The 15,940-nt window shown below is 39.7% G+C and overlaps 1 protein-coding gene across 1 annotated transcript in view; it reads right to left on the reverse strand.

Moving 5' to 3' along the window:
- Positions 1 to 605: 605 nt before the first annotated feature.
- The window catches only part of cdh12a (cadherin 12a), a gene marked incomplete at its 5' end in the record, with an annotated part of 48,751 nt that continues 33,416 nt past the window's right edge, over positions 606 to 15,940 (reverse strand). Inside the window, 4 exons of the mRNA XM_084546206.1 lie at positions 606 to 1,443; positions 11,213 to 11,464; positions 13,583 to 13,697; positions 13,835 to 13,956. Coding sequence (XP_084402332.1) covers positions 827 to 1,443; positions 11,213 to 11,464; positions 13,583 to 13,697; positions 13,835 to 13,956 — 1,106 coding nt within the window. The 3' untranslated portion in view covers positions 606 to 826. The remainder of the gene's footprint in view (positions 1,444 to 11,212; positions 11,465 to 13,582; positions 13,698 to 13,834; positions 13,957 to 15,940) is intronic.

The raw sequence follows: 15,940 nt of genomic DNA on the forward strand, positions 1-15,940 counted from the left end.
ACAAGGTGGTTATTTACTTCTCCTGTCAGTAATCATAATGTTATGCCTGATCAGTGGATACACACACACACACACACACACATATATAATTTCAATTTGAGCCTGATTGCCTGGTGCTAAACTGAGATTATAAATTACAGTTTCAAGTTTGTTGACATGCAGTGGTTCACTCTCATTAGATTGTAATTCTTTGTTTGATCGGCCTTTGGGCTTGGAAACTGAACTGAACCACCCTCTTGCATGCACTGGAGGCATATGGAAACTCAACAAAGGGACGTCTAAACCATCTGTGAGGTTTCATCACAGAACGTGCTTTAAAAGAAAACAAACAATGCACCACCATGCTGCCCAAGAGGCATGCCAAAACTGAAGCATGTGCAAAGTATGTTTACATTAATCAACAATGCTGACAATGCCAGCTAGAGGCCCTTACAATCCCCATGGCGCTAGGAAATTGATTTTGACTTGATTTTGTGGTGCATGTCCAGTCATTGTTGGTGGATAACAATTGTTAGAATTCCGATAACAAAAAGCATGTAAAGGCATTTCAAGTAAAACATCTGTTGAAGAGATTTTATTAATTAACATGAATTATAATACATGTAAACATTTAGTAGTACCTCAGGCACTTTGAGGAGCTATTAAGTTTACTTTTCACGCACCTGTAGCAAGATTTTCATCACTCTACTTAACCACTCCACAACTCTACCACACATGAGCAACTTTCTAAAAGGTCTTCCCATTATTCTAACGAGTGCCTGCCAGAGTAAAAAAAAATATTCTAGAAAAGTGATCCCAACATAGGCGCCTAAAGTCCAACTTCCTCTTAGCTCTCCTCAGGCAGAGCAGGCGGCTGTCTGTCAAGGATGCTAGCCAGTGTTTTGAACGGCTGTCCCCAGTCACCAAGGGAGCTAAAATCCCCTGAGTCATCGATTACAAACGACTCTTCTATAGAGCTGAGGGAGCCAGCCACAGAGCCTTCACCCTCGTAAGCGTAAGTTGCCAAGGAGTCGTAGGGTGGGGCACCGTAACCCTGTTGGCTCTCCTCCAGCCGCTGTTCTATGAACTCCCTGATCATTTCAGCATCACCCTCGGTCACTCTGCCATGTGCAGAAAGTGGGTCGTTGTTGTTGTTCACAGTGGTAATGACACTAGCTGTTTGCCGATGGATGTCAGGTGAACGGACGCCGTCACAGCGATTGCTGAGATGCAGCAGGACCCCATCGCCGTAGCCGTTTTTGTCCTTCTTGGACGTGCTGCTGTGAGAGCTGTTGCGCTGGGAGTGCGTGTTGCGCAGAGTGCCCATGTCGAATGCGTGAGTGTCAGCTTCACCGCCGCCCTCGTCATCATAGTGAATGACGTTATCACGGATGTCCTCTTTTGACGTCATCAGAGTCTCTTTCTCTTTGTGGTGCCTCTGACTCATGTATAATGCTGACATGACTGCAAGACAGAAAGAGAATGAAGAGAAGGGTTTACTTATTTTTTGTGATTATAGAATTTGTCAGTATTATGACTACAAAACTTTGGATCCTTAAAAATAAAATAGTCTTACTAAAGTCAAATTTAGCAGAGTTTAAATTTCAGCCAGTGAATCTTTACTCCTACAGGGGCCATAAAGTTCTTTCTTTTTCCCACACGTTTGTTTGTGAAATAGCATAACTTAATAAAATAATTTATTCCTGTGTACACCAAAAGCCTTAAAGTGTATTCCCTGTCCTTTAGGTTGGAGCAGTATTTACCACTTCACAACCTATTGAGATGTTTATATGGGTACTAATATGGTTGTTGCAGCAGATCACTGCATTTCAGAAAACAAACTTCGGAGCTGCTTTTGCATTATGGTATTTAGGGATGCTGACTATGCTGAGTACTGACATGAGGGTAACAGTTACTTAAAGTAAAGTAATAGTTACCGAATATGTCAGGAAATTTAGAATGACTATCATAAGTCCAGCATTCTCAATGAGTCAGATCTAACATATCACATTCAGTATACAGCTACATGCAAGTCATCCAAATCCAAGTAACCCCAAGACAGAAATTGGGAAGTGCAAAAGCTATGTTTCCACCATAGAGTGGTTTTGCAAATAGTCAAAAGCACTGAACTTTTATCAAAACAGGCTGTTCAAGTGTTTGTGGTTCAAGTATGATTTTAAGCAACAAGTCAGAAGGCTTTCAAAAACATTACCATTCTTTTTATTTGTTGAACTTTATACAAAGTGCAGTAAAGAGCAAATCTAAAATCTATACTTGGTGTGAGAACAGCACCACTTCTCCTTATTACACTTGCACACAGTTTTTTCAAGTTAGGTGTTGGCAGGTGTTCAGCCTCTAGGAGATAATACCACAGCTATTTTTTGGCTTTAGGCTGTCACAGTGTCTTTAGTCTATTCGCGTAACTCCCCAGTGACTCCGTGATGTTGAGATCAGAGCTCTGTGGGGCCCTGACTGCTTGCTGTAGGTACAAACATCAATTTAAAGCAGCCAAATCTTTTAAGCGGTGTCGTAATAGGATGATACAAATATCACTGTGTATATTCATCTCAACTGAAAGTTCAATGAAGCCATTGCTTTTCAGTATTGTATAATCAGCTGAATATAATAACTGTTGTGTGTTTTTGTCCCACAGCAGCCATGGTGTATCTTCTCTAATGTTTAGAAGGGGAGGATGATGCAAGAGATATTCATGTGGATGCAATTTGCAATCTCACTACTAGATGCCAATACATTCTACACTGCAACTTCAAATACTATCTACTGTCCAGTGTTAAACACTATTACTAACACACTGAACTTCACTAAGTATGCTTATTCTTTTCAGATGCCATGAATTAGCACCAGATGAGCTTGTTACAGATATACACATCCTCAGTCATAATGATCTTACTGTTTAGGCTGATGTAATGTCACATCTGTGTTTAAGTTTAATTAAAAAAAAAAGAAAGAAAGAAAAGAAATGCACTCTGTTATGAGACACTTTTAGTAAGAGGGTGATAAAACAGAGAATATGAATGAAAGTAGGGACTGCATACATGTTACTAAAGGGTAATTACTAATTAGTCTTCTACTCTCAGTTGCATGTTTTCATTCTTTCAGATTACATATTATTTAAACTGTATCAGTATCTCCGGGCATGGACATATTATGAATTTTCAGTACAGTCACTGCATTTTAAAGGTAAAATGGTCAAATGTGACAATTAATCAATAAATGCATGGATATTTAAAGAACTAAGCACCTAAAATTATTTTTCAGGACTAAATGTAATTTCAAATTCTTAAATATAATTATATATAATTATAAACTGTTTCTTCTTAGCGCCCGATGACAGCTGGGATAGGCTCTAGCCCCTCCACGACCCTTCACAGGACAAATCTGTAAAGGTACAATGAATCCCTGGTAAACTTCACCTTAATTTCACTTGTTATGTTACATCCTACAATGGAAGCGATGAATACAGACAGTCTATTCACACTGCACTCTAATGGGTTCTATATTTATAGTGCAGTGATGCCATGAAAGCATTTTTCCATATGGATGAGCTGGATGACTGCAGAGACCAATAACTGTCTCAAACTGCATATGGGATTTTGGTAATGAATGAAGATGAAGGACAAGCTACAGCAAACAAACAAGGAAACCACATGTTTAGTAAAAAAAAAAAAAAGCTCAAATGTACCACTGTATTCTCAGTGTTATTGGGCTGTTTAGGCAATTGCAGTATATCCGAACAATCTCTGCTTTAAAAGAGATATTCCGAAATCCAGCAGGAAAACAAAAGGCAAGCTGAGGGATCAGAGTAAAGAAGGATCAGAACGGTTGGGGTCTAACAGCATGGCACTTCAGTCCCAGGTCAAATTCCGGGTATTTTGTCCTGTTTTCAGGTGGAGTCTACAGAGAAGAACACAAACTGCCTAAATCGAGAGCAAGCAGCTTTGAACATAGCTAGGAGAAGGATTTTCCTGCTGCTCCCACAAGGTCTAGGTCCACAGGCATAGGAAATTCATGGCACACTTCTACCTTCTAAAGTGCTGCTGTTTACTCATCTCTCAATGCAAACTCTCTAATTACTGTCCAACGCCCCTGACAGTGCACACATTACAGTTTTATTCTAGCATTTATGGAGACATAGACATAAATATGAACAATCTATATTGTGTCTCTGTGTGATAATGGATCTTATAGTATGACGTTAGTGACGCAGACGGATGTGGTTATTGTAGGCATGAAACATGATGATGTGTTAATGTAGAAACATCTGCAGTTTCAGCTTCGTAACTGTAGAAATGTTTGTTCTACCCATCGGAAATTTTAAAGTTAATCAGAGCTAAATCAGAAACATTCTCCAAAATGTACTCCACTTTCAAAACAGACAGTTTAAACAACTAAGATGGATAATGGTTAAAAGTTGGACTTAATACTTGAGGTGCAACATCCAGTGTGCAAAGCAATAAGGACAAAGGTAGTAATGATTATGGCTGATGGGGGTGAGGATGCTGAAATGGAATAATTTCCATCCAAAACGTTTTTGGCTGTCATGTGTTGTGCTCTGCTGATAGATCTGGACAAGTGACTAATCACATGCAGTATATGCAGCATGTGATGTACACACTGTAATGGTCTGTTATTCCACAATCACAGTACAACTGCAGATTCTATGTTGAACGAAAGGCAAGAGAAAATGCCATCTCAGTCATATAAAGTAGAAGACTTAGCTTTTGCAAGAATGATGAGAATGGTGAAAGTCAACCACAAAATTAAGTTGCTGGACATGAACCCATATCAGTGAGGAAAAATACGGTATGGTACCCCTTTCACATTGCATGTAGTCACCTGATCTAGCTTTACGATAAAATTATGAATTAGTGCTCCTTTAATGATTCATTAAAAATATATGGTGGCTCCAAAATCAATAGTGAGCAAAGGGAGGACTAAAACACTTCCTATCTGAGATACAGTGATCTCTTGCAACACTTTGTGCTCAATTGATTTTACAGGACACATGGGAGGTGGGAGCTTTACGATGTCATAGTTTATTTGTGACAGAGGGTCCTTACAGCTCAAAATAATAACTAGCTATGTTTGCTTGTGGAGCACTATTTTTTCTCATCACCATGTGTGACTTCTCCTAGTTAATTGGGGCAACTGCACAGCTGAGCGGGAAGAGCGGGAAGATTTGTGCTTTGCTTTGCACAACTTTCTGCTTCCCTCACAGGACAACACAAACCAGTTTATGCACGTTGTGTCCCTCATCAGTTTTTGAAGCAGCCACCAAAGTAAAGGCACACAAATGGATTAGTGAGAACAGAAGACTGCCTTAGAGACTGCAGATAGATGCAGAGCAACACACAATGTTGTGGATTAATTCGCAAAACTTGGCTTATTCAATATCAGTAAGCAGCCTAGTTCATAAAGCACGCCTGCATTAATGCATGGCAAGTCAGCAGTCAACACAAATGAGATTTTAGGTATTTAAGCTGTTTGAAATATTTAAATACATACAGTACATATGGTGTTCTGCTACAGAATATGTCATATGACAGTGCAACGTCACAAATATTCCATTAATGTATACAGAAAGGATGGTGACTGAGGAACTTATGATAAACAATAGGCTCGATAAAAATTGTTAGAGGAATATTAAATGGTCAAGCATGAACTTGTGGTGTTTGTCTCATTTTTCAAGTACCTAAGCCCAGACACAATGGCAACAGTGTGTATGTGTATGTGGCTTTTTGTCACAGTTATATGCCGCTGCAGCTGATTAGTTTAGAGCAGGGTTTGGGTCTTTAAAAAGAACGATGGGAACCGAGTCGCAGTTGTGAGACGTTTTTTCTTTTTTCTTTTTTGCTGTGTTTCACACATGAGTGTTTCAGTACAGAGTGGTCTCAAAAAGGGGGAGGACATGCTTCATTTGAAGTGGCTGGGTGGCGACTCAAAAAGCACAAGATTTGGCAGAACGGGTTAACGTTGGTGGTACAGTGGTGGCTATAGCTGTCTTTAGAGTAGTATTCTCAGTCAGCACTACTGTTTTTACCAAATTTCCAATGGGATAAATAAATAATCTATCTATCTTGAATCAGTATTTCATAATAATTAAAAGTCATATATCCCACCAACTGAATATTGGTAAGATATCTAAGTTTGAAAGATTCTGATCCAAATCTTACCATATCATTCCTCTCAGTTAGTATTTCGCATATAAAATGAATTACCCCCAGGCTAGCATCTGAAAAATAAATAAATATCAAATTGAGCCAGTATTTTGAACGACTCTTTGAATGGAATGGATCCACAAGATCCGGCTCCCTTCAAAGAGCCTTAAATATGTCAATTGCTCTGGAGAAAATGACTTCCAAAAGCTCATGGATGCTCTTATAGTTCGTATGGTTTAGTTTGTCCGTGTAAAAATCACTTGTGCTGAAAAACTCCACAAAATGCTGCATCAATGCATCCAGGCTTGATCGCTAAAAGGTAGAACAGTTCAGCTTTGTGCAATAACCAGGCTGTAACTGTACTGAGTATGAGACTGTACTGTTAGTGATTACTATACTACTTTGTCTCTGAATTAATTTCTATTTGCACTATAAGCAAAATCTTTGTGACTTCTAACCATAAGGTCTTTGAAACAACCACAAATTATAAATTCACTTTAGGACTCAACAAAGGAAGCAGTCAATGCAGGTTTGGATCGTGCCAGGCTGTAAACTGAATCTGAACTTATCATACAACAACCAACAAATTAAAAACAATCCAGTCTTATGGTAAATAGTCTTGTATTTATGTAACACTTTTTTACTTCTTGGTCCTCAAAGCTCTTTCCAGTCGCAATGACTCATTCACACAAGCACACACACATTCACACACCAGTGCCGAACACTGGGAGCAACTGGGGGTTCAGTGTCTTGCTCAAGGACATGTGATTCATGTACCGGGGATTGACCCGCTAACCCTCTGGGTCATAGACGAGCTGCTGTACCTATTGAGACACTGTATCATTTTTGACATTTTGACACCCTTCTAAGAGACAATTGCAAAGGTTTTTTTTTTCTGGTTCCAAGGGTATGAAAGCCACAGTTGGAGCGCTTTTGCAATTTGGAGCCAAATTCCCCTTGAAAATATCTGATTCATCCATCTATCAAGTATACCCTTTTAACTACAATGTTGCTGGGAGGCTGGAGTCAGTCCCAGCTGACACTGGGTAAAAAGACACAGTACACCCTGCCCAGTGAAGCTCAGGTTTAACACATAGAGACAAATGAACTTTCACATCAACACCTGGAGGCAGCTTAGAGTCTCCTGTTAACGTACTAGGTGGGTTTTTGGACTTTGAAAGGAAATATAATATAAACTGTAAGAAATTGGGAAACTGTAAGGTGTTATTACACCTTTTTCGAAAAGAGCAATTCTTAGTCTTTGTGTAACAACTCTGATTTCATAAAGCAATAATAAAAATACGTCCCCAAAATGAAACAACAAAGTATTGTGAATTTCCTTCAGCTCCGACAGGCGCATCAGACTGGCAATGGCAGTTGAGGGTAATGCAATATTTAGAGCGATCCACAAAACACTGATGGGCAGCTAAGGCTCAGGAGGCTCACACAAAAAAAATAAAATAAATAAATACATTAAAACAATGTTGTAAACTAAGCAATAATTAAAACTTTTATATATTATCTGTGAAAGTCTCACGTTTCTAAAACACATGCTACTTTTAGCGATAACTGTCATATTGTACAGACAGCTGTTTTTTTAAATACGGTATGCCATATCTATACTGATATAGTATATTTACTATGTTCTGTCCTTCTTTGATGCTACCTTTAATTGGCTCCCCCCCCCCCCCCCATTGTCTCTTCGACTTCTGATAACAAGGAAATTTGTTTGTCCACTGTGTGTCCTGTCTACTGCTATATAATCAATAGGAGCAGGAAAACAAAGGCAGTGCTTTAACCAGGCAATCAATGGTTTTAAACTGTCCTGTGAGGTCCCTTACCTGGCTGGGCTATACCACACTTGAATACACTACAATCCTGTTAGACAGCTGGAAGCACAGAAAGTGGCTGTAAGAGTCACAAATCCTCAGCAGAGTTTGAAATAATAGCAGATTTGTGTCATTTCTTTCCCTTAAAATCCTAAAACTCTGTTTTAGGATTCTATGACATTTTGCATTGGATCAAATTAGGTCTGCTTGACAGCAAACTCCCGGGCTGGTTTTTGTTGCCAGTTTTCTTCTGTCCATGCCTATTCGGAGCAACATCTCTGTTTGACTTCTGTCTCCACCAGGCAGGGACAGACTGGGACAAAAAATCAGCCCTGGCATTTTGGACCAGACCGGTCCACCACATTCAGTAACGCACACCTTTTCTGTCATTTTGGTTTTGGTTGAATGTGTATACCAACCGTGCATCTCTTTAAAACCATGGACCTTCCATGCAATGAGTTAAGGGGAATCAGTGAGAGTGGATATCTATTAACACTACAAAAACAGAAAAACCCATCACAGTAATGAATCTTAAAGCAGCATTCATCCATTTTTACTGGTGAATACTCTTGGCATTACTGGATTTTTGGCATTTTGTTGTGAGTGGTTATCCAAAAAGCTCTGCAACGTAGAAGGCTCAGGACGGGCAAAGAAATCTATGTCCTCCTGCTCTCTGCTCTCCTCTCTCTCACTAACACTCTCCTCTTCTGGGGATGCTATCTCAACGTAGCTCAACAAAACATGAATAGAGACTGTGGGGTGAGTTTTTTTTTTTTTTTTAAGGATGCAGTCAGGTCCAGAATTATTGGATTCTCTGAGACACACAGCTGCACTGGCATAACACTGGCAATGAACAAACTGATGTCATTTTAAAAAGTGTGATATTCTTTCATTGTAGCCTACATTGTCTTTAGCCACCTAGGCTACATAAAAACCGCCCCAAACTAAATTTTTTTCCAGACCTAAAAAGTACCTTAGCCTAGGCCTACTAGTTAAACAATTAATAGCCTAATAACGAAATCAGAATGCTGCCCGCTGACTCAGTTTTCATGTTGGTCCAGTGGTGGCTTCATTACAAATACGCCTAGAATTAGGTGGTTTTAAAAAGTGTTGTCATGTTCAAGACTATTTAGTTCAGGATGGAAGACATACAAATTCTAATCTAGGCTTATTTTCTCATCCAGTCAGTGTTTACAATGTCTTATAAATAGCTGCTAGTGCTAAGGACGTTAGCTAATTTCACCTGTGTTTACAATACAAAGTAACTTGGCCATAGAACATTAGCCAAAATTATTTTGTTGACGTTTTATCATTTTATCAGATTTACGAAAGGTATCTGGTCCCCTTGAAATTTAGAACATTTTCTATCCATTTCTTGGAGCCGATGCATGGCATGTCTTGGTAATTTTATGTTGTGTATTTGCAGAATTGCATTATGTTATACAACAATGGGCTATTTTACTTATTCATCTAGATTCATCTATGAGTCATGTCCCCATAAAAAATATTTATGTCCAGCACTAGCACATATGTACTCAAGTGTTCTTATCCTGTTAGTTTCAGCCTCCACTTTAAAATATATCTACTGTAACATCCAGTGATGGAGATAAGACTCTGTATTGGACTGTAGGCAGAAACCCAATAATCCAAGAGCTCATGATCAATATATGATCCTTTTCACCCACATCTCTTGAAAGTCCTCATTGGAAACACCACATGCAGCATTATAAGGTCCTTATATGGTAACTTCCCCACCCCTCACTCCATTAAGAAACCAATTGTCTGATCCTTGAAGCAGATCAGCACACAGAGGATGAAAAGCAACATCTCCCTGGGGTATGTGCTATTGAAACTAAACAAGGTCATAAGGGGGCTAGGTTAATGGGGACAGCTTGTGCTTAGGTACACTGATGTTTCAGCATCTTTTCCATTCAGAGTGAATACAACTGCTTGCTACTGGAGGAAAGACAGGTCCAACCAAGAACTGTGAGAAGGAATGAGTGAGGTTCCAGAAATCAGTTTTTAATCAGTCTGTAAAAGAACAGTAACTATATCAGAAAATATAAGCTCAAATATTTTTAGCAAGATCAGCAGTAGTACTCTATCTTCCTGCAAGTGGGAGAATAATGCTGTGTTAGCGTTAAAGGGGATTTATTCAGTACTGAAAGAAGAGGTGTAGGAGGTAGGGTTGTTGACAAGATGCAAATTATTGCAAGATGCATGTAGCAGAAAGCTACTCTCTGACATGAGAAACGAATATTCTGTACCTTTAAAGCCAAATAAGTATACTTGTAATACTGTAATACAACCAATGTGAATATCAGCAACTTACTGTGAACAGGATGTAGGTAACAACTCCCAACAATTATTTTCATCATTGTTAAATCTGGTGATTAACTGCCTTTTTCACTAACATAATGAGAAAGGAATAACAAATTACCATTCCGATTTACAGAAAATTCAAATGTCTCTTCTGAGACATATGAACTGATGAACATCTATGATGAAGTATGTTTAATATTGGGTGTCATGAATGAGGAGCCTCATCCTCTACACCTCTTGATCTTCTGGGGCAAGACCAACTTAGCAAGCACACACAGGCAAGAAAAAAAAAGTGGATCATATTAGGAGCTATTAGCCCACCCCCATCTCTGTTTTTATGTACTGTTTCCGTTATCCTTCCGCTCTATAGAGGACAACAATAAAGAAGGCACATTGCCCTCAGGAGGACATGAATTCTTTTTCTGACATGCAGTCAGTCAGAAACCTACATGCAGCTCTGTATATTGGGGTAATGGAACACACATACACATATGTATCGACAGAAGTCTAGGCACACACATGTTTAGACACTCAGTAAGAGCTGAATACTCGTGCCCTGCTTGTTTCCACTGTGGATGGACAGGTGGTTATGTAACTAATTCTCTGTAACAAAAGCAGAAGTGATGTGAGATCATAGGCGGGGACTCTTCAGCAACCTCCTGTGATAATTAAAGCATTGCCGTGGGTTACTGGCACCCTCTAGTGTTACATCATATGAATTCCAAAATTCACAATTCATTTTTACATTGTAAACTGTCAAATGTGATGAGGTAAAATGTACTACTGTGCACTGTTAAAAGAGACTTTTACACTGGCGAATGAATCAAACTCAGTCACAACACAGTGCACACAGCAATAGCATGGTCATTGTTTAGATTGGTGACGAAAGAAAACTTAGCTTACCAATCAGCAAAGCCACACACAGAAGAATAGCCATCAAAGCTCCAGTGCTGAGGCCCACAGGCAGAAATATGGCCTCTGCTGAGCAGGTCAGCAGGGAGCCTCCGGCCTCGCAGGAGCACACGCGGATGGTGAGGGTGGCTGTGCTGCTCTGGGCAGGGTAACCGCTGTCTTCTACCACAACGGGAAGAATGTAGACGTCCTGCAGTCGCTGCTGAAACCCTGGGCGCCGAGTCACAATGCCGGCGGTGTTGTCTGGAAAGCAACAGAAATGGTGTTACAGCCACAGTTAGCAGGTGAGTAAAAACAAATCTGAAACAAATTAGGCTCAGTTGTTAATGTACTGTGAGAACTGGTTACCAATGCAAGTCTAAATTGATGGCGGCTCAATGAACTTCACAATGACGACAAAATACATTTCCTATGCTCTACAAAAGTTTTACAACAATTTCATCATCCAAAAATCCATAATAACAAGAGTAATACTTATCAAATAAGAATTTTTTGGAGTTGGAGATGCCCTATCAAGAGTTTTACTGATGTCTGTTTTATAAAATAGGTCTGTGGTGATACAGCCTCCCGAGGGCACTGGCACAACAGTACACAAGACAGTGCAGCCCACTGCTCAACCTCTGATCCCTATTTTTGTAATTTTACACATAGTTTTACTTCCTATACTCTAGAAGGGATACTCTCAAAGATAAAATTCATTAGTTTACTGGGTAAACTAGTGAAACATCAAGGTGAGAAGGTCAGAAAAATGCTTCTGGCTTTGTGACAAAAGGGATTAGAAAATAAGAGAATAAGAATGTCTCTGCATGAAAATGTCAGTACATTTTTTCTGTTCCTGTTTTGTTTTGTGGTTTTCTTACAGCTAAATAAGAACTTAAGTTGGACTATATTCAAGGGGACATTCAAGAGCACAAAAGAAGGTTGTTTTTAAGGTTATTATTATCATAATTATACTTGCGATGGGATGACACCTCAGATCCTGACCAGTATTAGTACACATTATGTGTATACTAAGTGATTCAAAAACAGTAATATTGGATAGATAATGGACAAGCAGATTAGACAGGACACATTTTATACAGTGGGTTAATTTAGAATTTTGACTTATGTTTTCAACAATGTACGTACAGATTATTTGTATATTTGAACAATTTAAATAATTATAAAATAGCTTCCTCCTTGGCATCTATCATGTGACATTCTCCCCAGATCCTTTAATATTTCATACTGGAACACAAACACTGCAGTCTATATTGAGAGCACGGGTTTAAAAATATGCTCCTTTCTGATGTGTGCGCGTTCCAGTGTGCATGTCACAAAAGATCAATTCTCACCCAAGTAGATAGAGATGAACCCTGACAAGGAAGAGACCATTAAGGCACCTTGTTCCTGTAACGCACACACCCACACATGCAAACACACACACGCTCCAGTTCCCCTTGCTGGCTGCAGGCCTGTTTGTCTGACCCAATCAGACGTGATGCTGACCGTAAAGGTACAAAAACACACAAATATGACAATGCACGTTGGAGATACACTGCAGAGGAAAACAGAGAAGGTCAAGAGAGGATTTGTTAAAGTTGAACTCCCACCAGACATTCAGAGGCAACAGAGACAGTACTTATCATGGATGGGGGTCGAGTCGCACCCAGCGTTCAACTCGTCTTGGCAGAGAGGGTTAGCCTTTTTGCATTTCAGCTAACACAAACCTTCTCTTTGAGTGGGAAGCTGAGGGAAGTTGTCATCCTTTTCCTATTCCAGTAACTGGTTCAGTGTGAATTCTGCACATTACTAAGTGCATAGAATCTAGGTGAAGGTCATCACTGGTAGTCATACATCTATGTCCAGTGAGCATGACAAGGACTGACTTGAGGTTTGGGAATGAAGCACAGCGTCTGAACATTTTCTGGCTTTTATGTTTATATATGATTTGTATGTGGCAAAGCCTTGTAAATGGTAAATGGTAAATGGCCTTGTTTTTTTATAGCACCTTTCTACCTATTGGTACTGAAAGTGCTTTACAGTCACAGGCACATCTACCTATTTGCTCACACAAGTAAATCCTTCTCACACCAGTGCTATGCACTGGGAGCAACTGGGGGTCAGACAGAGTCAGTGCCTTGTCCTTCAAGGACACTTCGGCATGTGGCACATTCGGGGATCAAACCACTAACCCCTGGTTCGTGGACAACCCACTCTACCTACTGAGCCACAGCCACCCCTTGTGTCTCTTTGTTTTGTTGTAATCATGAGATTAAAACCACACAGTGGTGGCTTAAAGAGGTGGTAAAATGGAGGATAGTTGCAGATTCAGTGGATAATACCCAGTAGGTCTTCCCCTTCAACCTCATTTTGTCTTACTTCCAAAATCTCGAACAGTGAAGTTTCTGTTGCGGAGCTCTTTGGGGGTCTTGAAGAAGAACCTCTGACCGATTGGGGGAAGGTCTTTGTCCACAGCACTGACCATCTGGATCACCTGGTGAGGGAATAGAGAGATAATCACTGTCAACCCAGTTCAGATCTGCTCCCTGGTAGGGAAAATGCCAGGAACAGTATTTCTTAAGATGTAATCTGAGCAGATACAATCAGTCAAGTAGATACAGTTCAGTTTACCTGTCCAACTCTGGAGTTTTCACAAACGAATGTATCTGACGGAACAGCCAGCTCAGGAGGGAACTCGTTCACGTCCAAGACGTTGACTGTCACTGACACTTTGGTGAACAGCAGAGGGTTGTCTGGAAGGGTCAGCAGGATGTCATGTATGATTATACACTCAGTGATTTGGCCTAAAGAGTTAATCATCTATCTATCTCTGTGGCTCCAGCACCCCCGCGACCCTTCACAGGACAAGCGGTTACAGAAGATGAATGAATGAATGAATGAATGAATGAATGGAACAGAGAAGTGAACCCTGTATTTTCTCAAATATGTGTATTGCAACACCATCAGTCCTGCCCTTGCAGTAGACTCTAAAACATAATAGCCATCAGCATGATTACCATCGGTGGTTGTAGTCTTAAACCACAATCAAATAGATATGCCCAAGTTAGCTACAAGGCTCCTAGCAATAAAAGGAAGAAAACCTAAACCAGGACCATTGTTAATTGACTGGGAGTTGAGAATTGACACAAGTTTTCTGAAAAAGGTTCCAGTCTGGATTTCTTAGTTTCTTAGAAACTGAGAAGTAACAAGATTAAGAACCTTGAAAATAGGGTTTGAGTTAGACTTGAGCTTTGTGTGGATCTCTAATATATCAAATGTTATGGGCACAGCCAAATAAATAAAGTAGTGGAAGGAATTTCTGCGAGTGAGGCTTATTATGGTTCCATCATTTTCACACACACACACACACACACGGGGCAAGTTATTTTCTTTATTAAGCTGCCCAAGTATGTTGATTTATTGCATTTCATTTTAAATAAGAGGCACTGGAGGATGACAGGAGCAGAGGGGGCTATAGTTCACATATTTGTTTTTTACTGGTTAAAGTGTGGATATCATTTGTGTAAACAATTTAATGAATACATGATTAATAGTCACACCTTGTATGAACTTGCACCTGCTACGATTCCAGCTGGACATCATGCTGAGGTTCATGTTGGGTCTTATAAATTCCAGGACAGTAAATTACCTTTTCACTTATTGAAAACACATCTTAGTTAGTGGATATTTTTGTTATAATGCTTAGTATTAGTACTATCAGTATGTACTTTTATGTAAGGATCCCAACCTATCACCGTGCAACCCCACCCATCCCAAATGTCTTGCCACCCCTTTGCCACCCACTTCTAATATACTCTGTTATCATACAGTTTAGCCAAAAGAAAAAGGTGCAAAAGAAGAAATCCAAATACTTCGACACTGCAATTTCAGCTATCTCATACAGACATGATCTGGAAGGGCAACAGATACAATGCAGGTTTGCCGCATGGAAGAGCTGCGTGAATAATAGCTGTTTACAGACTTGTGCATGATATCGTACCTCCCCCAGCAGTTCTATTAAACTGAGCTAAATTAGGCCATACCCAAAATATGGGTGCTGTTGTTTCCTGCTGTTAACAGTTGTCACTTCACCTGTGGCCACTAGATGGAGTCAGCTGCTCATGAGCCCAGCTACATGCCTACTGCTGCATGTATTTAAGCTCATCTCAAACACCTGTTCAATAATACCCAGCCATTTCAGAAGATTTAACAGAGAAAATCTTGTTTTTTCACTCTGTAACCGATTGTGACGATGTCTTAGGGTTTATACCGCTGCTCGTCTAATGAGGAGGCTTGGCAGACTTGTGACTTTCAGCCCTTTGCCTCTTCAAGAAGCTTAAACTCTGGCAGGAAATCATATGGTCTGGATGAGTTAAGCTGCTTTCTCAAATTTACTGCATTTAGTTCCCACCACAGTTGGACTCTGACCAAATGTGAAGATAAGAGCACGGCCATATGCAATGTCTCATTGTAATTATTTCTTTCTCAGAGGGTTATTCATTTCTGATACCAAAGGACCATGTGTGGGGTTTTTATGTGTTATAAATAAAAAATATTACATATGACGTGTTAAAAAGCTTCAGAACAGCTATTTAACACATTATGTGGTGACAAATGGACATGCATTCAGTCTCTCTCCATTTTTTCCAGTGTTTTAAAATATTGTAGACAATTAACTCAATAAAACATGTATGTATGTAGTAAAGTAGAAAAAGTGAATGTCACAGTGGTAACCGC

This window comes from Chelon labrosus (assembly GCF_963514085.1).
Source record: "Chelon labrosus genome assembly, chromosome: 6".
Taxonomy (NCBI): Eukaryota; Metazoa; Chordata; class Actinopteri; order Mugiliformes; family Mugilidae; genus Chelon; species Chelon labrosus.